The 20,177-nt window shown below is 50.2% G+C and overlaps 2 protein-coding genes across 2 annotated transcripts; both read left to right on the top strand.

The window, feature by feature from the left end:
• The first annotated feature begins 273 nt into the window (after positions 1–273).
• LOC121920725 (B-cell differentiation antigen CD72-like) lies at positions 274–9,943 on the top strand. Its single transcript, XM_042447880.1, has 7 exons — positions 274–567; positions 4,339–4,522; positions 5,384–5,476; positions 6,022–6,321; positions 8,280–8,452; positions 8,809–8,900; positions 9,354–9,943. The coding sequence occupies exons 1-7, from the start codon at positions 274–276 to the stop codon at positions 9,520–9,522; spliced, it is 1,305 nt and encodes a 434-aa protein (XP_042303814.1). The 3' UTR covers positions 9,523–9,943.
• Positions 9,944–12,544: 2,601 nt separating this feature from the next.
• On the top strand, positions 12,545–19,755 carry LOC121923791 (B-cell differentiation antigen CD72-like). Its single transcript, XM_042454577.1, has 7 exons — positions 12,545–12,732; positions 12,808–12,894; positions 14,645–14,734; positions 15,792–16,106; positions 17,242–17,411; positions 19,171–19,274; positions 19,579–19,755. The coding sequence occupies exons 1-7, from the start codon at positions 12,663–12,665 to the stop codon at positions 19,727–19,729; spliced, it is 987 nt and encodes a 328-aa protein (XP_042310511.1). The 5' UTR covers positions 12,545–12,662; the 3' UTR covers positions 19,730–19,755.
• The last annotated feature ends 422 nt before the right edge of the window (positions 19,756–20,177 follow it).

The following is a 20,177-nucleotide window of genomic DNA, read 5'->3' on the forward strand; positions in this document are numbered from 1 at the left end:
CCTTTTGAATGAATGAAAAGGGACTTTGGAAACAAAATTCTCCTCAAGGTTTCTCTGACCGAGGAGAAAAAGATGGGTTTCTCCAATCACTAGAATGGAGCAATGGGTGCAAGCTCCAGGAAAGGAGATTCCAGCTAAACATTAGGAGGAACTTTGTGAGAGTCAGAGATCTATCTATCTCCAGCGACGTAGACTGACATGTTTAATCACATAGATTTGTCTTTCTTTCCTTCTTTCTCCATCTTGTCTTTCCAGACCTGAGAGCCTCAGTGAATGCGGACGCAAAGGCAACTGTGGGCAGCTGCGCTGGAGATCCCTGCGCCAGTGTCACTGCAGCACATTGTCCAGATACATCTGCGAGATTGTGGCCAGCCCTGTCCGGCCAGCCGGGCGCCCTGGACGCTAGCCTTCTGGCGGTCAGCCGATGAGGACGGAGCCCGGCGGCTTGGCTTGAGCCGCTTTCTGCCCGGCTTGTCCTGCCCCCGTTTCGGTAGTAAAAAAAGAGCCCAAAGACCAGGTTCTGCCGCTTGCGAGTCTTGTGTCCGGGAAGAAGATGGCTCCGTCTCAGTCTGGATTTACTTTTCTAATCATCTCATCTCTTTTTAAAAAGATTTGTGCGTTCTTTTGTCAACGATGTATTTGTCGTCTGCCAGCCTGAGTCTCGGAATAGGAATTAAGGCGGGGAATAATGATAATGATAATAATAATAACTGAAGCAAGTACTCGTTTTGCTTCCTTCTTACTTATGGGTCACTTGTAACTTTCGCTTGATGTAGTTCTATACACACACACACACACACACACCGACGTATAGAAATCCTTTAGTCAAAACCTTAACCCCCAAAAGCCCAAAGTGGTTCAATGTAGGCTCCGTCCTTTAACTCTCGGTTTTTAAGAAGGCGAAAGAAAAGAGCGTGGTTTTGACTTCTCTGTTCTCTCATCCATCCAGCCTTTAATCATGTTATTTGCATATGTTTAATAATAAAAAAATTAAAGAGCAACGCTGCTTCCATGGCCATCTTACGTCTCAGGCCACGTTTCCAAAACCCCCGTTGTCCCTTTCACAACAAACGGCTTCATATTTAGCAGCGACATCCTTTGTCTTTCCGTTCTTCTTCCGGACGATCGCTCCCATTCCAAACAAATAGGTAGCTAATCCTACCTAATATTATCATTTGCACATTAGCACCTGTTCCATATTGCCTCCCTGCAGTTCTCCCCGCTGCTCCATTGCCAAATGTCATTGCAGTCGTCCCTTCCTGGAGCCTTCCTGGAGCCCTTCCTTGCCTCCTGCATCCGACCGGGAGAGTCACCAAAGAGTGGCCTCTGATGGGTTCCCTGCATCGTTTCCCTTTGCTTCGCCCTTGAGATCCTTTGCCGCACGCTCCTACGTTTTACCCTCCACTTCTCCAAGGGTCACAGCGAAATCCGTAATCGAGCCCCAAAATCTGCCCTCGATGCAGACATGAAGCCGACCTATAGTCAAGGATATGCAGTGATTTCATATACATAGTAATGGCCACAAGACATCAGGAGAACACTTGGGCAACAGAGTCGGGAGCATGGTTAGGAAAGCCACTGCAAGATTTACTAAATGGCAGAAGACGGAAACGAAGACGGCATTTAACACCAGTTAAGATGGCAATATATTGCAATATATGAATCTGACCCAAACAGCGAGTGCTGGAAATGCCAACAGAACCTGGCCCTCGGCTCCATGTTTGATGGAGAGGCCTGAAATTAAAACTATTTCTGGCAAAACTATTCATATAGTAATCCAAGAGATTTTTTGGTAATGCTTTTGGGTTAAAACCCAACATTCATGTTGTTAAATATTATTAGATGAGCTAGAAGAGATACGGGAGAAATGGCTTTGTATATGTTTTCCGCAGCAGCAAGGTTATGTTTGGAAAAGGCAAGGCCTCGCCCCAATTGACGACTGATTGGCTCTTGGAGCTTTACGATCATGTCAGAGACGATCAATTAACGGCCCTAATTCATCAAGGAGGTTTAGATCCAGTGAAAGGAGGACGGTCTCCAATAATCATGTTTTGTGGAAGAAGACGGCAAAAGAGGTGGCTGCTGAAATGAAGAATCTCAACTGAAATGTTGGTGCATCAAGGGAGGTATGATCAGAAATGAGAAGAGAAGAAGACTCTTGAAATGTACTTGAATGCTATGCAGCGCTCAGTGCTATGGAGCCACCTGAAGTCAGGCAGGAGATACACTTTATTGTAATGGATGAAATAAGACGTCAAGAATGCCTCATGTTTTAGTGTGTGTGTGTGTGTGTGTGTGTGTGTATAGTTGAGTTTCTACAGCAATTTAGTTAACTCCACTTTTGGGAAAGGGCTTTTGTATTTTGAATGGCAAATCATCATCCAAGAAACACAAGCAAAGAAGATGCCAGTTGTGCCTGTTTTGCTATTGGCAAGAGCCTCCTCCTTTTGCAAAGGGAAGATCCCCAAGGCCTCTCCTTCCTCTTCCATTTGCTTTAATGGGACACAGGGATTTCCATGGCTCCCTCCCTCCCTCCCCAAAAACACCTTTTCCAGGTTCCTCTCTTTTTTATTTTCCTTAAGGAGCTGGATGTATGTTTAGCCTCAAAAATACATGGTTAAGAGGTGATATGATGATAGCTCTCTTTAAGTATTCAAAGGGATGCCATATTGAGGAGGGAGCAAGCTTCTTTTCTGCTGCTCCAGAGACTAAAACCAGGGGTAGGCAATCTTTTTGAGCCGGGGGCCGGGTTGCTGTCCCTCAGACAACTGGGGGGCCGAAGCCAATAAATAAATAATTTTTAAAAATTAAAGATATAAATAAACCAGGACAAATGTAGGACAACATTTTCAAATGGAGGACACTTTTTTTTTAAAAAATGGAGGATTTTTTAAAAAATGTTAAGATAAATGCATGTTTCTGAGGCTTCTATAGACAATTGCCCCCCAAAGGCCCCGGTGGCAATCGGCGGCAGGATCGGGCTGGGGCCGGTCCCAAGGCTTCGCCGGGTCGCATCCGGCCCATGGGCCGCAGGTTGCCTACCCCTGTACTAAAACAGTATATTGAGATAGGGGGATCTTTTTTCCTGCTGCTCCAGAGAATAGGAGACAATGGAGCAATGGATGCAAGCCAAGGAAAAGAGTTTCCAGCTCAACATTTGGAGGAGCCTCCTGAGAGTCAGGGCTGTTTGATGAGGGAACATGTTTCCTTGGATTTTGGAGGAGTCTCCTTCCTTGGAGGCCTTTAAACAGAGGCTGGATGGGATGCCTTGATGGAGACTTCCTGCATGGCAGAAGGGGCCTGGACTGGATCAGGGCCCTTTTGGGGTCTCTTCCAACTCTAGGATTCTAGGTAGATGGAAGATGAGAAACTATGGGGGGAAATCAGTGGGGCCAAAGCAAAACTTCCATCTGGGCCACCTTCTCAGGGACCTGCATCCTTCATGCGTTAAGAACCGAGGCACATGCTGCCAGGCTCTTAGGGACACTTGGGGTCCCATGTTAATCATAAGCGCAGGGCACAGCAACCCCCGCCTCAAATTCCTGGTGCAAACCTGGTTAGTGCGCACAAGTATAATTTCTTCCCCACACTTCAGTCCCCTCTTTAGAAAGTCTCTCAGTCCTCCCTCTGGTCCTTCAGGAACACATCGATGCCCCCTCCCCAATAAAAGTCAGCCAAACCGGCCACTGACCAGTGACCTCCCTTCCCCCATGTCCAGGCAGCAAAGGCTGGGAATCATAGAACCACAGAACCATAGAGTTGGAAGAGACCCCAAAAAGGGCCCTGATCCAGTCCGACCCCCTTCTTCTGCCATGCAGGAACTCTCCATCAAAACATCCACTAAAGATGGCCATCCAGCCTCTGCTTAAAGACAGCCTCCAAAGAAAGAGACTCCGAGAAAGGAGTGTGTTCCACTGTCTAACAGTCCTTAATGTCAGGAGGTTCCTCCTAATGTTGAAGTGGGATCTCTTTTCCTTTGCCTTGCATCCATTGCTCCATTGTGTCCTATTCTCTGGAGCAGCAGAAACAAAGCTTCCTCCCTCCTCCATATAAAAGAGGGACTCTCCGCCCTTTGCAATGGTGAGGGTCTTGCTCTGGACGGAGGGGTCCAGGCCCCTGTTTTGGTCCTTGGGGCATGTTTTGGGACAGAGGAAGGGACCAGATCATGGGACTTTCTCTTTCTGGGTCCAGGAGAGGAGGTGTCTGCTGTGTCTTTGTCGCCAGCTGCTTCCACTTCTGCTTTCCGCCAACACTTCAAACCACATCTCCTGCAAAGCGCTGGCCTGGCATGGCCGAAGGAGTGACCTACGCTGACCTGAGGTTGGTGAGGAGCCCCAGAGAAGACCCCGCAGGAAAGGTAGGGATCCAGAAGGGCCAGGCTTGTATGGTCCCCCTTTCTTCCCCCCCATTACCTCTTCTTTTGCTTCTTTTCCAGGAATTGAAGAGCAAGGGGAGGTCGCCTACGAAAATGTTGAGGGTCCCAGGCCCTTGGAAGGACAGGAGAACCCCAAGGAGAGCAGAGGTCAGCCCTGGGACCCCCTACCCTCTCTGCCCCTTTTCTCTGCCCATCTGGGTCTTTTCCTCTCCTGGGGCAGAAGGTGGCACCGGAGGGTCCCCACCTTGAGCTGCTTTTGCAGAAGAACCCTTTGCATCTCAGATGGCAAGAGTTGGCAAGCCAACACATCTCCTGCGCGAAGCCAAAGGCTTCCATGGCCGGCATCCATAGCTTTTTGTGGGTTTTTCTGGCTCTGGGGCCATGTTCTGGAGGAGCGTCTTCCTGATGTTTCGCCAGCAGCGTCTGTGGCTTTGGCACCTTCAGAGAAATGCCAGCCAGAGATGAGATGCAGGTGGAACATGAGGAAGAAACGCTTCTAGAACATGGCCAGCACATCTCCTGCTTAGATGGGTTTCCCGAATGACAGAAACCGTGTTTAATCATCTGGTGTTTTGCCGGAAGAGAAATACCAGAGAAAAGAGGACCAAGACCTTTCCCCATTGTCCAGAAAAGCTCATCTCAGGGAGGCAGAGGCACCCGCCGGCTGCAAGGCCAGAAGGCTTTGGAGACTTCTGCGGCTTCGGACGTTGGGTTTGTCCCAACGGAGTTGTTGGCTGCATTTGTTTAAGGGAAGGAGGAGGAGAAAAAGTAAGGAATACCCAGGTGGGCAACCTGCCCGCTTATTATTCATCTGGGGGTTTCTATGCCACGCAGTGCTGCAACAAACACTTCTCAAGGGAGCCCACACAGCGAGACCACCGTCCAGCCCTTGAGTGACCACAACCGCTCCTCCGCCGCGGCCGACGTCCTTTGCCTTTTTTGCAGGGAAGCCCTTTGCAAACCCCCAGCCAGGTCCCCCAAAATAACCTTGCTGACCTCCTCCCCCAGGATCTGAGCCGTGGGTCAAGAGGACCACCGTCCTGGGCCTTCTGGCCGCCTGCCTCTTCCTCCTGGCCGCCGCCGTGGGACTCGGGGTCCGGTGTGAGTAGATGCCCAAATCCCAGCCCTTGATACCATCAGAAGGAAACCCCCAGAGCAATGGTCCTCAACCTTGCTAATGCTGCACCCCTTTCCTACAGTTCCTCATGTTGTGGTGACCCCCAACCACAAAATTATTTATGTCTTGCTTCCTAAGGCCATTGGATATATGTGTTTTCTGATGGTTTTGGGCGACCCTCATGAAAGGGTCATTCGACCCCCAAAGGGTTCGTGACCCACAGGTTGGGAACCGCTGTCCCAGAGGAATGGCGGTGGGGGGAGCGTGGCCCTTCTGCCTGGGGGCCTGGCCCCCCGCTTTGGGTCTGTTTGGGGGGCTGTGGTCCCACCATGATGGGGACTCAGTGCCTGGGCCAACGCGAGCCATGCCCAAAAGCCCCAGGAGGAGAAGGGCCATAGGAGCTCCATGGGACTCCATCTTCCTATGGAGGGCCAAACCTTCCTCCGGAGGGTCCAGTTTGTGGACCCCCAAATGTGCCAGGTCTTCCGTTCAGACCCACCCTTTCTTTCTTGACGCCCCTTCCCTGCAGACGGCCAGGTCTCTGGTCAACTCCAGCGGGCATCCCAAGACCATGCGGCCAACACCAGCGTCCTGACGCAGAGGGTCAGCGCCCTGAACAGGAGCCTAGCGGAGATGGAGGTCCACCTGCGCCAGGCCAAAGCAGACCTCAACTCCACCCAAGTGGCCCTTTGGAAGAGCCATGTGGCCAAAGAAAGGACCAGGAAGCATCTGGAGAAGATGGAGGACCAGCTGAAGGATGCCAACCGCAGCCTGGATGCCTTAAAGAGGGAGGAGGAGGCAATGGAGGCCAGGCTTTGCCAGCAGATCGGTGGGTCCCTTGCTCCCTTGGGATGGATTCTGCCAGGGACGGTCAGGCCCTCTTCCCCATCGACTCATTGCCTGGGGAAATGGACGTGAAGCCTGGCTGCCCCTTCAGGCCCCATCCCTTGGCCTCCTTTGGGTCAAGCCTCTGGCTGTTTTGTTTGACCCCAGGACCCTCTCTCTGGGGCAGTTTTGCCAGATCTCTAGGCCTTTGCCCGAATCCCCTTCCCCTCTCTCCCCTCTTTTGCCAATGTCTTGCTTTCCAGAAGTGGCCATTGGCGATCGTATGAATCCTTGTATTATCCCAGTCTGTAAGTATCGCCAGGCCATTCAAAGACAAGATTAACTAACGATGCTTTTTGCTGTGATGATATTGGTTTATTATGAGAAAGGCTATAACTGCTTTGAATCGTGCCTTTAAGGGGGAATGAAGTAGCCAAAGGCTTGTCAAAGCCTATTGAGATTTTGCGATGGACTTTTACATTGCTATTTGGGGTCAGACTAGAGAGTCACACGAGACCTTTCAAAAGTATAATAATAATAATAATAATAATAATAATAATAATAATAATAATAATAATACTTTTCTTCTTGTGAGGCTCCTCTCGAGAGACAATGTTTGCTCAGACAATGCTTTCTGTTCTGTAAACATTTCAAGCAGAAAGTGCTGAATATTGTGGAATTAATAGGAGGCAGACCTGCTTTTTGGCTCTGGGAGGAAACCCTATAAAAGTAGTTCAGTTCGGGGCTGAGCAGCTTTAGAAAGTTACTTCTTGCGGAGGCGGCTGGCCTTGCTCCATGAAGGAACGTGTTTTCCTACTCGGAGGTCTCTGCTCCCATGATTTCAGCTCCAAAGCGGAGGATTCCCTGTTAAGCGTGGCTCCTTTCCAGTGATCATGGATACTTCCATCGCTTGGATCCATTTCATCCATCCACATGAACGCCAACACAGATCTGTGCGGGTCATTGGCCGTAATAAATCCTATTTCACTTCACAGATCAAGCCCAACAGCAGGCAATGGACCTTTTCACCCGGGAGGGTCATCCCAATGCCATCCGGGGTCATCCTTGGGGTTTCAGGTCATTTCGACAGAGATTCTCAAACGACAACAGAGGCAACCAAGAGGCGATCTGAACGCAATCACGACTCAACCCAAAAGTAGCTCAATTTGGTAAACGATTGGATTTGCAAACCCTTTTCCATTCTGAATTTGCAGTCAATTCAGATTTGCGTTGGGATGACCTGCCACTCCAGTTTGGCCACGGGATTTCCCCTGTTAGAAACAAACCACAATTCCCATGAACCTTTGCTGCAGATTCCCTTCCTTCCTCCGTGTGAAAAGTCCAGAGATCTCTCTGCTAACTCTGCTGAAAGGGCTGCATCATCTGCATGGCAGAAATGATCCAGTTTCACGCCACTTTGACTGCCATGGAGTCCTGGGGTGCCTTGTTTGTCGTGGCAGCAGAGCTCTCCGACAGAAACAAGGCTAAATATCTCAGGCAACTACAGATCCCATGATTCCACAGCACTGAGCCGTGGCAGTGAAAGCTGCGCCAAACTCCGTTATTTCTGCAGTGCAGATGCAGCTCAGCACCAGATAGTTATTTGTATTGTGGTTGCTATTTTTTGCAGAGCGTTTTTGAAAGATAGGTAGGTTATCTCAGCCCTGAGATGAAGTCAGGATGGCCTCCTCCAACCTGTTGCCCTTTTGCATGGTTTGGATGACTGCAATTCCCAAGACTCCCATTAGCTGCTAGGCCGTCTGAGGATGATGGGAGCTGAGGGTGCAAAACATGTGGAGGACAGCAGGTTGGGGAAGGAGGACGCCGGCTTTGTCCCAGAGAGCGGAGATGCTGCCAGGCAAGAAGGCCACAGCTTCCAGAATGGGAAACCCAGCTGGGGAGAGGAAGGGGGTGGCAATAGAACCCTTACAGGCAAGCAATGCCTCTGTCTTCTGTCCGCAGGCTGCTGCCCTTCAGGATGGACGCTCTTCCGCTGGAAATGCCTCTGGGTTTCACAAGAGCTGAAGACTTGGGAGGAAAGCCAAGAGGACTGCAAAGAGAGAGGCTCCCAGCTGATGCTCCTGAAGGGCCCCTGGGATGACCGCTGGGGTCTGGAGGGGGCCTTGGGGCAGACGGTGAGGCTGCAAAGGGTCATCTGGGGGGCTATGGCCAAGGCCTTGGGGCTGCTACTCAGGGAGAAGCAGGAGGGGAAGCAACGCAGAAGGAGGCAAAGCCACTTGAAAGCAATGATGGAACCCTTTCTCACACCATTGAGTTGCAGCAGGGCCTTTAAGCAGAAGCCATCTGTCAAAATGGGGATGCTTTGATGGAGAGTTCCTGCATGGCAGAAGAAGGGGCTTGGACTGGATCAGGGCCTTTCTTGAGGTGTCTTCCAACTTTATGGTTCTATGGTTCTATGATTCTAAAACCATGGGCAGAAATGGCTCCGACCAATGCTCACCTTGTCCACCATTTTCTTTTTCACCCTTAGAATTCTCTGCGCTCAAATGGACACTGGATTGGACTTAACAAAGAGAAGAACAAATGGGTTTTCCGTTGGGTGGATGGGTCACACTATGAAGGGTAAGCGTTCTGGCAGGTTCAGTTAACTAATTAACTAATTTTGGGTCCCAAAACCAGGTCAGTATTGGAGCTTATACCTTGGAGATCTTTAAGCAGAGGCTGGATGGCCATCTGTCAAAATGGGCTGATTTGATGGAGAGTTCCTGCATGGCAGAAGAAGGATGGGGTCAGACTGGCTCAGGGCCCTTCTTGGGGTCTCTTCCAACTCTATGGTTCTATGATTATCAGGTCTCTATTTATCCTGGGTTTCATTTTGAACCCTTAGTGACCTTCCTTGGCACTTTGGCCTCGTGGGCAATGGCTGTGCTGGGCTGGGCTCTTGCCCTTGCATTGGCCTTCCAACCACTTCTTTGGGTGTAAGAGAGCCTGCCCTGCTTTTGCTACAGCTGACCGACCGGCCGGATCCCTTTCTGGAATTTGCCTTTAATTTGGGGATTTCTCTTTCCCTTTCAGAACCAAGAAATTCGGTCGTTCTCCTGACTGCGTAAAAGTGACCCAGGGGAACCTGGTGCAAGATTCCTGTTCGTATCGCCGTCGATTCATCTGCGAAAGGCCAGCCGGATCCATGCGGCCGGACCCAGGCTCCAGACCCTTTTTGGCAGAGAGGCTGGAGGGACCCTAAGGACACTAAGCCCCCCAACCCACCCCCAAGCTGCAGGGCCTTTTTGCGGCAGAATGCTTCTCCATGAAACCCCCCCCCAAACTTGGATGCTAATGGCTGACAAAGACACACCCCCATCCCTACCCAGCTTGGTCCACCACTGTTTGCAGAGGGGCTGAAAGTAGCCCTGCGACTCAATGGGACGTGATGGAGATAATTCCAGGCCACCAGAAGGAGGGCCTCCAAACTGACCTTTCTCTTCCATCTGCGGAGAAAAAGCAGGAAAGACAGGGAAGAAGCGAGTTAATGTGGGCTGGACAATATAACTGTTACATGGATTTGGAATTGGTTGACTGGCCGAAGCCAAAGGATGGTCAGCCATGGCTCCTTTTCATCCTGGAGAGAAGTGACCAGTGGGGTGTCCAGTGGGGCTCTGTCCTGGGCCCAGTGTTATTCAACATCTGTATCAATGACCTGGATGACAGAATTGGGAGCATACTTATCAGATTTGCAGATGACACCAAATTAGGAGGAATAGCTAATACTTCAGAGGACATGATTAAAATTCAAAATGACCTGAATAGACTAGAAAGCTGGGCCAAAGCTAACAAAATGAAATTCATCACAGAGAAATGTAAGGCACTGCAATAAAAGCAATAAAAATGCATTTAATGAATAAACAGACTGAATGGAAGAGGCGCCTGGCTTTGAGGGTCAATGGCTTTGGATTCGGGTCTTACATTTCTGAACCTGTCGGGAATATTTATTAAAGGAAATAACAAATTAAAAAGGAAATGTTTGTTAAAACTTAAGGCAGGATGAGAACTAGGATTTGCAGCTGGCTGGTCTTTCCCCGGATTACAGTTTATCTCAATGGGGATAAATAATTGACCACTGCCTTAACTGGGCAGTCGAATGGATTGGCCTGGAGCTCATTGACCTTAACCCAGGAGATGACCGTTAAAAACTTGCTGGAAGATGGTTGGCGACGATGGTGAATATGGTCCAAGCCAAATTATTGCAAAGTAGTTGAAGTGTGAAATCGAAACACTATACGTTATGTTCAGTATAGAAATATATTATGATTACCTGGGTATTCGTAATTTTGAAGGATGATTACAAAGGTAAGGCGAGATAAAAGAGAAGTTGCCCAGAATATGGCAGGGGTTTCCTGACACACATGAGCTCCCTGACACGCGCCGTTGCCGTTTTGTCGCCGTTATGCAACAGCGACATGCATTTCGTGGCAGCAGGCATGTGACGTTCCACAACCGCTTCCCCAAAGGCCTCCCTGGGTCCCACGCTGAGACCCAGCCAGAGCCACGGGATTAAACGGTACGTTGACCACCATCCAGCCATTGCTCCCAAGGGGCCACTCCAGCTGGACTTAACCAAGAGGAGCACCGCTATGCAGCCAGAGGATATTCTTGCATGGGGAATAGCTATGGGTCCCCTTGACTCTTGGGGATTGCAGGAATAGCCATGTTTGTCCAGGGGATTGTGGGTCTCCATTGGGCCCCACAAGTGGCCAGGAAACACTGGGGACATGGGCAGAGATGCCCTTGGTTGCTCAATGGCAGGATTCAGCAGAAGGGAGTTCATAGAATCATAGAATGATAGAGATGGAAGAGACCCCAAGAAGGGCCCTGTTCCAGTCCAAGCCCCTTCTTCTGCCATGCAGGAACTCTCAGTCAAAGCACCCATTTTGACAGATGGCCATCCTCCCAACCACAGGCAACTGACCCTTGGGGCCATCCCTACCGAGTCCCCTTCCCAAACCCAGCTGGACCACCGCCTGCAAGGCTAGCATCCACAAACACCAATGGCCACATCCAGTCCATGGCAGGGACCCCCAAGGGCCCCTTATAGTGTGCCTTGGTTGCTTCTCTTTCTCATCTAGTTAGGGTCATCCTTGAGGCCCAGACAGAGCAGTCCAGAGTCTTAGGAGATAGTCTTGATCCCTATTCCCCTTCTGGCCCCCCACATTGCGATGCCCCTTCCTTGCAGGTCACTGGACATCTCTAATGAACATCCCAAGGACACAAAGACCTGAGGAGCAGCCTGACATGGAGGGCCAGTGCCCAGGACAAGGTCTGGCAGAAGGTCCACCTTCGCAGGACCAAGATGGACCCTATGAGGAACAGCTATGAAAAACATGTCCTATGAGGAATGACTGAGATGTTTGATGTTTAGCCTGGAGAAGAGAAGGTTAAGAGGTGATATGATGATAGCCCTGTTTAAGTATTTGGAGGGAGGCCATATTGAGGAAGGAGCAAGCTTGTTTTTAACTGCTCCAGAGAATGGGACCCACTGGGGCAATGAATGCAAGCTGGAGGGAAAGAGATGGCAGATTCTTCATTCTTCCCAGATGAAGAAGGAAGCTTAAGAGGTTATATGACAGCCCAGTTTAAAGATTTGGAGGGATGTCATATTCAAGATGGAGCATAGTGAGGATGGAGCAAGCTTTTTTCCTGCTACTCCAGAGAACAGGAGACAATGGAGCAGTGGATGCAAGCTCCAGGAAAAGAAATTCCAGCTCAGCATTCGGAGGAACTTCCTGACAGTAAGAATTATTTGACAATGGAAGACACTGCCTTGGAGTGTCATGGAGTCTCCTTCCTTGGAAGTCTTTAAACAGTGACTGGGCGGCCTTCTGTCAATGGGGATGCTTTGACTGGGAGTTCCTGCATGGCAGCAGAAGAGGGTTGGACTTGATCAGGGCCCTTCTTGGGGTGTCTTCCAACTCTATGGTTCTATGATTCTGTGACCCTTAAGGAGAGCAAAGCGGCCACTGAAGGGACCCAGAAGCAGCTGGAAAAGGTGGAGGACCAATGGAGGGGAACCAACCGCAGCCTGGATGATGCCCTGAAGCAGGAGAAGAAGGGGCAAATGGAGGCAGGGCTGCAGTGGGCCATGGTTCTGGACAGTGGGTCTGGGCCAGAGGATGGGGCTTTCTCTTTGTGGGTACATCTGTCGCAGAAGGGGAGATGACTTTGCGCGTAGGCAGCTCCACTTCTTCTTTCTTCCACCGACAGTTCAAACCACAGCTTTTCCTGCACAAAGAGCACACCAGAGACAGCCATCCACCCACCGTCCAGCCAGAGTCTTCTCTCGCCAGTGTCCAGCGAAGCCCTCCTCCGGCCCTCTGCCTTTGCTCTGGCATGGCCCAGGGAGTGACCTATGCTGACCTGAGGTTTGTGAGGAGCCCTCCGGAGAAGATCCCGCAGGAAGGTAGGGATCCAGAAGGCCTTGTATGGGGGTCCCCCTTTCTATCCCCTCAATTGCTCCCGTCTGCTTCTTTTCCAGGGAACAAAGGGGAAGGGGAGCTCACCTACGAAAACATCAAGGGTCCCAGGCCCTCGGAAGGAGAGGAGACCCCCAAGGAGAGCAAAGGTCAGCCCCAGGGACCCCCTTCCCTCTCTGCGTCGGTCATCTGTCTTCTTGTCTCTTGTGTCCAGAGTCTCCTCCTCCTCCTCCTCCTCCTCCTCCTCTTCTCAGTCTTCATCCAAGTGGGACTCAGGTGGGCTGGACCTCTATGTTATGGACCCTCTATCCCCACCCCCACCCCAAATACAGGGTCTGATTTACCTTCCAGACCACACCAGATCCTCCTTTCAAATAAGATGGAGCAAGCTTGTTTTCTGCTGCTCCAGAGAATAGGAGACAATGGAGCAATGGATGCAAGCTCCAGCTTAACATTAGGAAGAACCTCCTGGCAGTAAGAGCTAAGAGACAGTTAAGGGGTGATATGAGAGCCCTGTTTACGTATTTGAACAGATGTCACACTGAGGAGGGAGCAAGCTTGTTTTCTGCTGCTCCAGAGACTAATACAGTATATTGAGATAGGGAGAGCTTTTTTCGTGCTGCTCCAGAGAATAGGAGACAATGGAGCAATGGATGCAAGCTCCAGGAAAAGAGATTCCAGTTCAATATTAGGAGGAACTTTGTGACAGTAAGGGCTGTTTGACAGGGGAATATGTTGTTTGGAGGTCTTTAAACAGTGACTGGGTGTCCACCTGTCAATGGGGATGCTTTGACTGGGAGTTCCTGCATGGCAGAAGAAGGTGGTTGGGCTGGATCAGGGCCCTTCTTGGGGCCTCTTCCAACTCTATGGTTCTATGATTCTAGGATATTTTCCAGCCACAAGAGACAGGTTAGCAGGTGCTTTGTGGGAATAACAATGTTGTTGTTGTTGTTGTTGTTGTTGTTGTTGTTGTTGTTGTGTGCTTCCAGTCGTTTCTGACTTACTGTGAACTTGTTATCACGGGGATTTCTGCAGCCGAGAGAGTGTGACTTGCCTTGGGTTGCTGGTGGGTTTCCATCTCCAACATTGAAATAGAATCACAGAATTATAGAGTTGGAAGTGACTCCAAGAAGGGCCCTGATCCAGTTCAAACCCATTCCGCCATGCAGGAACTCTCCATCAAAGCACCCCCATGGACAGATTAAAAGACCAGGTTGGCTCTCAAAATGACACTTCTGCAGAATAAACCAGGGTCACTTCTGTTATTCTGGAGAGACTGGAGGTTTAGGAGGATCGGTCGCCTTTTGGGTCAGATCTGATTTCCTTGATTTCCATTTGGGGTTAACATACAGTAACTAACCTCCTCTTTTATAATTTGCAGCCTAATTTTGGATATTTCAAATATGTTATATCTTCCTTTCTGATGTTTGTTTCCTGTAAACAAATGATGTCATAATTCAGTTTCCTGCAAATGGTGGAATACCTTCCTTCCTTCCTTCCTTCCTTCCTTCCTTCCTTCCTTCCTTTCTGGGGTATTTAAACCTTTGACATCCCATGTTAAAATTTGGGGGGTTTCTAATCATTTTCTACCAGTGGATTATATACTAGATTCTTACCGATTCGTCCAATCAGTTCCAATTTAATGTTGATATTTTGTGTGCTTTAAGTACTGCACTTTATTTATTTTATTTGTAAGATCCCTTTAGTCCCAGTTTGGGAAAATGACGGGTTGTAAACAAAACCAGTAACGATAACAACAACAGCAACAGCAACAACCAAAGAGTTAGCGAAGTAGTTTTCTGACCCACCTCTGATCTCCAACCAGTTCTCTGCCCCACCGCTTTCCTTTGCAAGCCCCCCCATGCAGCCTCCCAATAACCGGCCGGATTTCTCCCCCAGAGTCCAGTCCATGGGTCAAGAAGGCCGCCCTGGGCCTGCTGACCACCTGCCTCTTCTTCCTGGCCACCGCCGTGGGATTTGGGATCCGATGTGAGTAGCCGCTGAGCCTCCAACCCAAATCTCATCATCCCATTGGGACGCATTGGGGAAGGGGTTGGCCTTTAAGGATGATGGGGAGGGCGGCAATGCCCCTTGGACCTGGCACACACATAGTACTCTACTATAACTCTAGGCTGGGGAATGGGGCATCATTAGGGACGCAAGGGGTGTGGACCCCACTTAGTGACCTCTCAGAGGGGTGAATGTCTGGTGGGGTGGTCACCCCTGTCTGTCCCAAGGCACCACCAGCCAGTCCACTGACCATAGCACCCCTGTTGTCCATCATCTGCGGCTGCTGGTGGAGATGGGTGCTGCTGCCCATTGGGGAGCTGCTCCAAACTAGGCTACCTTTGGCGGAGATTCGGGGGCAGCCTCTATTTTGTGTGCACTTCCTTCTCTCGCCCTCCTCTTACTCAAAAGCCCCACAAGTGGAAATGGTTGGGTCTCGGGTGGGAAGGGCAGGCGCTTCACTTTGGGGCACCTGGGCTGTGTGTGGCTCAGTTCCTATAAAGAAACCAGACAAATCCAGCCATCTGTTATGGACAATTTAACTGATCCCTTGCCAAGTCCATCGGCGCCGCGGTCAATGCTATTGACCCTCGGACTAGGTGAGTCTTTTCCTTTTTATAGACGGAAACGGACAGATAGGGAAATAAAACACAGAGTGGTTGGTTAATCGTAGCATGGCTGGTTAACCCTCTGGGCCTCGGCCTTTGGGATTGTGGTAAGAGTTTGTAATGTCCCAGAGGAAGAGCCAGATTCACTGTATGTCTCAACGGTAGGAAATACCCTGTTTTAATCTGAAAGGCAAATGCTTCCTTTTTTGCACGGATGCCAAGGGCGTCTGTTGGCACAAACGGAAAAATTCCTCTACTAACTCCTGACAGAAAGATCCCTGCTGTGATTTCTAGTCAGTTCCCGAACTAGATGACCAATGGCTTGGGATTTGGCGTGTTCCCTGTCCCTGTGGTCAAGGGCTCCGCAGGTGGGGGGGTCTCATGGGGAGGACAGCCTTGCTGACCCCTCGCTTTGCTCCTCAATGCTGCAGACTGGCAGGTCTCTGGTCAGCTCAGGTGGGCATCCCAAGACCATGCTGACCACACCAGTGTCCTGGCGCAGATGGTCAGTGCCCAGGATGAGAGCCTGGCGGAGATTGAGGTCCAGCTGCGCCAGGCCAAGACGGACCTCAACTCCACCCGGGAGACCCTTCGGAAGAACCAGGCGGCCAAAGAAATGACCCAGAAGCATCTGGAGAAGATGGAAGAACAGCTGAAGGAAGCCAACCGCAGCCTGGATGCCGCAAAGCGGGAGAAGGAGCGGACGGCAGCCGAGTTGCGCCAGGCCACGTCTTGCCAAAAGATTGGTAAGCGGCATTCACTATTTACTCCACTCCGTAAAGCCACTTTTGACGGCCTTTCCGACTGTTTCCTCCTTCTTTTGGTGCCGATGGAGTGGGATGGATCGGGGCCTTCTGAGGCTGAATGGGAAGCGATGCCAGAGATACCTTGGAAATCCTGGCAGAAGACACAGGCACAGAATCTTACAGTCATAACCAGTTTGGTACAATATTGTTCTTGATGCCGTTTTTTCAAAATACTGGAAAAGTAAGGCATGTCTGGAGGTACAAGAACGGTTAGAGAAAGTAATGGCTTGCCTTGAATTAGGAAAAGCTCACCTGTATTTTGAAAGGTGTTGATTGGGACAATGCAAAAGAGTCCGGGATCCGTTGTTAAACTCCCTGAGAAGAAAAAGGAGAAGTATTATTCATAACTAAAAGAAATGATAACCAGCGTCAGGGAATGGTCTGGGACTGTTGTAAGTGTAGGAGCAAATACTTAGCGCATAAGAGGGAAGAGCTTACTTTGATGGTTTTGGTCAGGGGTTCATAGGTCCCAAGATTTCTTTTAGTCCGTTGCGGAAGTTCAAATTATTCATTCAGGAGACTTTGGTAAGATTAGTAGATAAGGCTGATCAGAGTGATGCTCAGGAAGCCATGTTCGTTAAGAACTATGGATGCTGAGGAACCATGCGTGTCCGTATGTATGTATGTGTTTGTATACCCACGGTCTATTTGTTTGTCATATTGTTTTGTTCTTTTTTAATGTGCTTAATAAACTTTATTCAAAAAAGAATACAGTGCGTCCTCGCCTTACGCGGGGGATCCGTTCCGGATCCCGCCGCGTAAGGCGAATTCCGCCTATGCTCGAGCCCCATTGGAAACAATGGAGCTCGTGCGCAGCAGCACGGCGGGACAGGCATGCGCAGGGCGCAACGGGCGCGTGCGCCCATTCAATTGAATGGGACGCGCCGCCCTTCTGCCCCGCGTGCGCGCCGCGGCTTGAGCGCATACGCTCAAGTCCGCGTATGGCACGGGCGCACTGTAGTAGGATCATAGACAGCCTTTGCGCATCTTGGCCTCCCTTGGCGCTGCTTTGGCCGCGCTTGCGCTTGGCTTTTCCGTCCATGAAACGTTGGGGGCTTTCTCTTCCTTTCTCCAGGCTGCTGCCCTGAAGGATGGAGGCTCTTCCGCTGGAAATGCCTCTGGGTCTCCTCCGGGCCCAAGAGCTATTGGGAAAGCCAGGATGAATGCCAAAGGAAAGCCTCTCAGCTGCTTGTTCCAAAAGCGCCTTGGGACCCCAGAGGACTCTGGGAGGCTTTGGGGGCAAAGGTAAAATGGCTCCTGCTGCTTTGAATGCTTTACGATGGATGTTTGGATGTGATTAAACAGGCACTGCCATTATATTTTAACAAGAACAGTCTTCCCACTTACAAATAAATCAGTGTGCGATCCGAATCAATGGGTCAATTCAACATTGGCGCATGGTTCGCACTTCATTTGCCCCGACCGCATTTTCTTGCTACAAAATAAAAATGAAATAACCCACTTGTGGGTCGACAAATGAATCCACTCAAAATGGACCCTCTTCTGCTGCCCAAAGGGCAAACTTAAACTGATTCCAATCTGCATCTGGTTCACACTTGCGCATAATCAATTTGTCCAAAAAGATGTGGGGGGGATCAGCATCAATAAGACGCAGGTTAAATGCGTCCAGCGCATGCCCCCCCTGAACTGTGTCAGCGAATCGTTTCAGGTAAGAACCAGGGTCATTTAAACCGCTTCAAACCAATTTGTGATCTGGTTTAAAAGGTAGTGGGAATCAGGCCTATGTTTCCATGTTAGGGCCATACAGCTGTGTAAGTTTACACATGTGCAGCTGCACTCTTTTGGTCTTTGTGCAAGGCATGTATTCAGAGCAGTTTCTGGCTGTGCAAGCAGCATCCCATTGTGCCAGCTGCGCATCCTTGGATGGGGCAGAACTCTTCCCCAGTGCCCCCAGTCTGCCCAGTGACTCACTGGGATTCTGGGAGCCATGTGTTATTCCCTAAGGCACCATCCCCCTTACAATAATCTTATTCAGCGCAAGGGAGGCATACCTCTGCCTTCGGCATACGCAGCCGAAGCCTCTTCCTGGGCGCATCTGCTCGCCATGCGTGGGGGACGCCTTTCGTTTAGCCGCACCGTGTCCCCAGAAGGAAATACGGCCAAAATTACTGGGACCCAGATTCCCAAAGAAAACTACAAATCACATTTCATGGGTTGCGTATGAATTTAAACATATGCGCCCCTTTGCGTTTCCTTGGGTGTCCTAACGTCCGTCTCTGTCCCTGGCGCATGGGGGATGCCCTTCCGTCAGATTGTCATCTATAGGTTTAGCTGCACTGCCCCCAAACTGTCTCCTGCATTACTTCCCTTTGTTTGGGCTTAAAACCTTGAGTTAGGAGCCATTTCCCAAATTGTTTTACATCGTTCGAAAGCAGAGGATTGTAAAAAAAAGAGAAGAAGATGGCAACAGAGGAAAGGAGCAGAAATGCCTCATAAAAAGGCAGGTCAGGAAATGTACAGCAGACAGGAAACATTGGTGCAAAAGTCATAGCCTACATCCCCTGTATATACTGAAGCTGAGAATGGCTGCGAAAGGGCTGCAGGGAGTCCAGAGACTAGTATATGGAGCGTCGCATGAATGGCTGCCTCTATTTCAGTTAACAAGCCAGAGGCAGTATAAAAGCAACACAACAACAACAACAAGAGTAGTACACACACAGCATATGGAGTATGAAAAAAAGAAGCACAGTGTGTTTACTATTAGGTGACATGGGGAAGTATGGACTTTAAATTATGATGATCTGATATGACAAATAATGGAACCTGAGATGCCTGATTTTATTTCTTTTGTGTGTGTTTTTATAGTGTATATTTGTTCAGAGACATGTATAGATTTGCTGATTATGTTTGAAAATAATAATAACAACAACAATAATAATAACAATAAAGAAGAGGATGGCGATGTTGGCAGGGAACGCCTCAGTTGCGGATCCAGAGCCATGAAACCTCTCCAAGCGCCTTGGCCTTTCCCTTTTCATCCTAGGCTTCTCTGCCGCCCGACGAATACTGGATCGGACTCAAAAGAACCTGGTCTGAAGAGAAGTGGAGATGGGTTTTCCTTTGGGTCGATGGGTCGCGCTACGAAGGGTCAGTTTACGGAAGACGCTTGCTTTTCTTGGCACCCAAAATAAGGCCAACCGGGCCTCTGTTTCTGACCCCTCTTGGGATCCCTTTGGGTCCTTTTGGCCCAGCTCTGCCTCGGGGCCGGACCCTTTCCAGGCCCTTGGAGGATCCATGCCTCCTACGGCTTCATCGGAGTCATTGCTGAGGATATCATTGATCAAGTCTGGGCCCAGGACAGAACCGTGGGGCATCCCACTGGACAGGGCTCCTTCCCTACAGGATGAAGGGGAACGGGCTTCTAATTTGGGGGTTTTCCTTTCTTTTCCAGAGCCCTGGATCCCTATCAACACACTGATCCCGCCTGCTTCAAAGTGACCCAGGGGAACCTGGTGCGAGATTCCTGTTCACACAACCATCGATTCATCTGCGAAAGGCCAGCCAGCTCCACGCGGCCGGACCCAGACCCCAGACCCTTTTAGGCGGAGGGAGGTCAGAGGGGCCCCAAGGGCACTGAGCCCCCCAACCCCCCCCCCAGATGCAAGACCTTTGGAGCAGAAGGCTTCTCCATGCCCCCCCCCCCAAATTTGGATGCTAATGGCTGAAACGGGGGTCCAAGGAGGGGAGACCCAGAAGCCCCCCATCCCTGTCCAGCCTGAGCCACCAATGTTTGGAAAGGGGCTAATGGTAGCCCTGCAGCCCATTGAGAACGGGGGGGGGATTTGGGGGGTTTGGGGTCAGGTGACGCGCGGCATCCGAATGTTCCTCTGAATGTGGAGCTGGACTCTCTTTCCCTGGACTTTGCACCCATTGCTCCATTGCCTCCCATTCTCTGGAGCAGCAGGAAAAAGCTGTTGGAGTGTCCTCTCCAGGAACAACCTCTAGGTCTTTCAGGGCGACTTCCAGATAAAGTTGACCATAGAGTTACCC

This window comes from Sceloporus undulatus, chromosome 2 (assembly GCF_019175285.1).
Source record: "Sceloporus undulatus isolate JIND9_A2432 ecotype Alabama chromosome 2, SceUnd_v1.1, whole genome shotgun sequence".
Classification (NCBI taxonomy): Eukaryota; Metazoa; Chordata; class Lepidosauria; order Squamata; family Phrynosomatidae; genus Sceloporus; species Sceloporus undulatus.

Bases quoted from the DNA above. Each gene is read 5' to 3' on its own strand.
- LOC121920725 (XM_042447880.1), top strand. From the start codon at position 274: ATGCGGACGCAAAGGCAACTGTGGGCAGCTGCGCTGGAGATCCCTGCG. The intron at 4,523-5,383 runs GTCAGCCCTGGG...CTCCTCCCCCAG, and splicing joins GAACCCCAAGGAGAGCAGAG to GATCTGAGCCGTGGGTCAAG. The intron at 8,901-9,353 runs GTAAGCGTTCTG...TTTCCCTTTCAG, and splicing joins GATGGGTCACACTATGAAGG to AACCAAGAAATTCGGTCGTT.
- LOC121923791 (XM_042454577.1), top strand. From the start codon at position 12,663: ATGGCCCAGGGAGTGACCTATGCTGACCTGAGGTTTGTGAGGAGCCCT. The intron at 12,733-12,807 runs GTAGGGATCCAG...CTTCTTTTCCAG, and splicing joins GGAGAAGATCCCGCAGGAAG to GGAACAAAGGGGAAGGGGAG. The intron at 19,275-19,578 runs GTCAGTTTACGG...TTTCTTTTCCAG, and splicing joins GATGGGTCGCGCTACGAAGG to AGCCCTGGATCCCTATCAAC.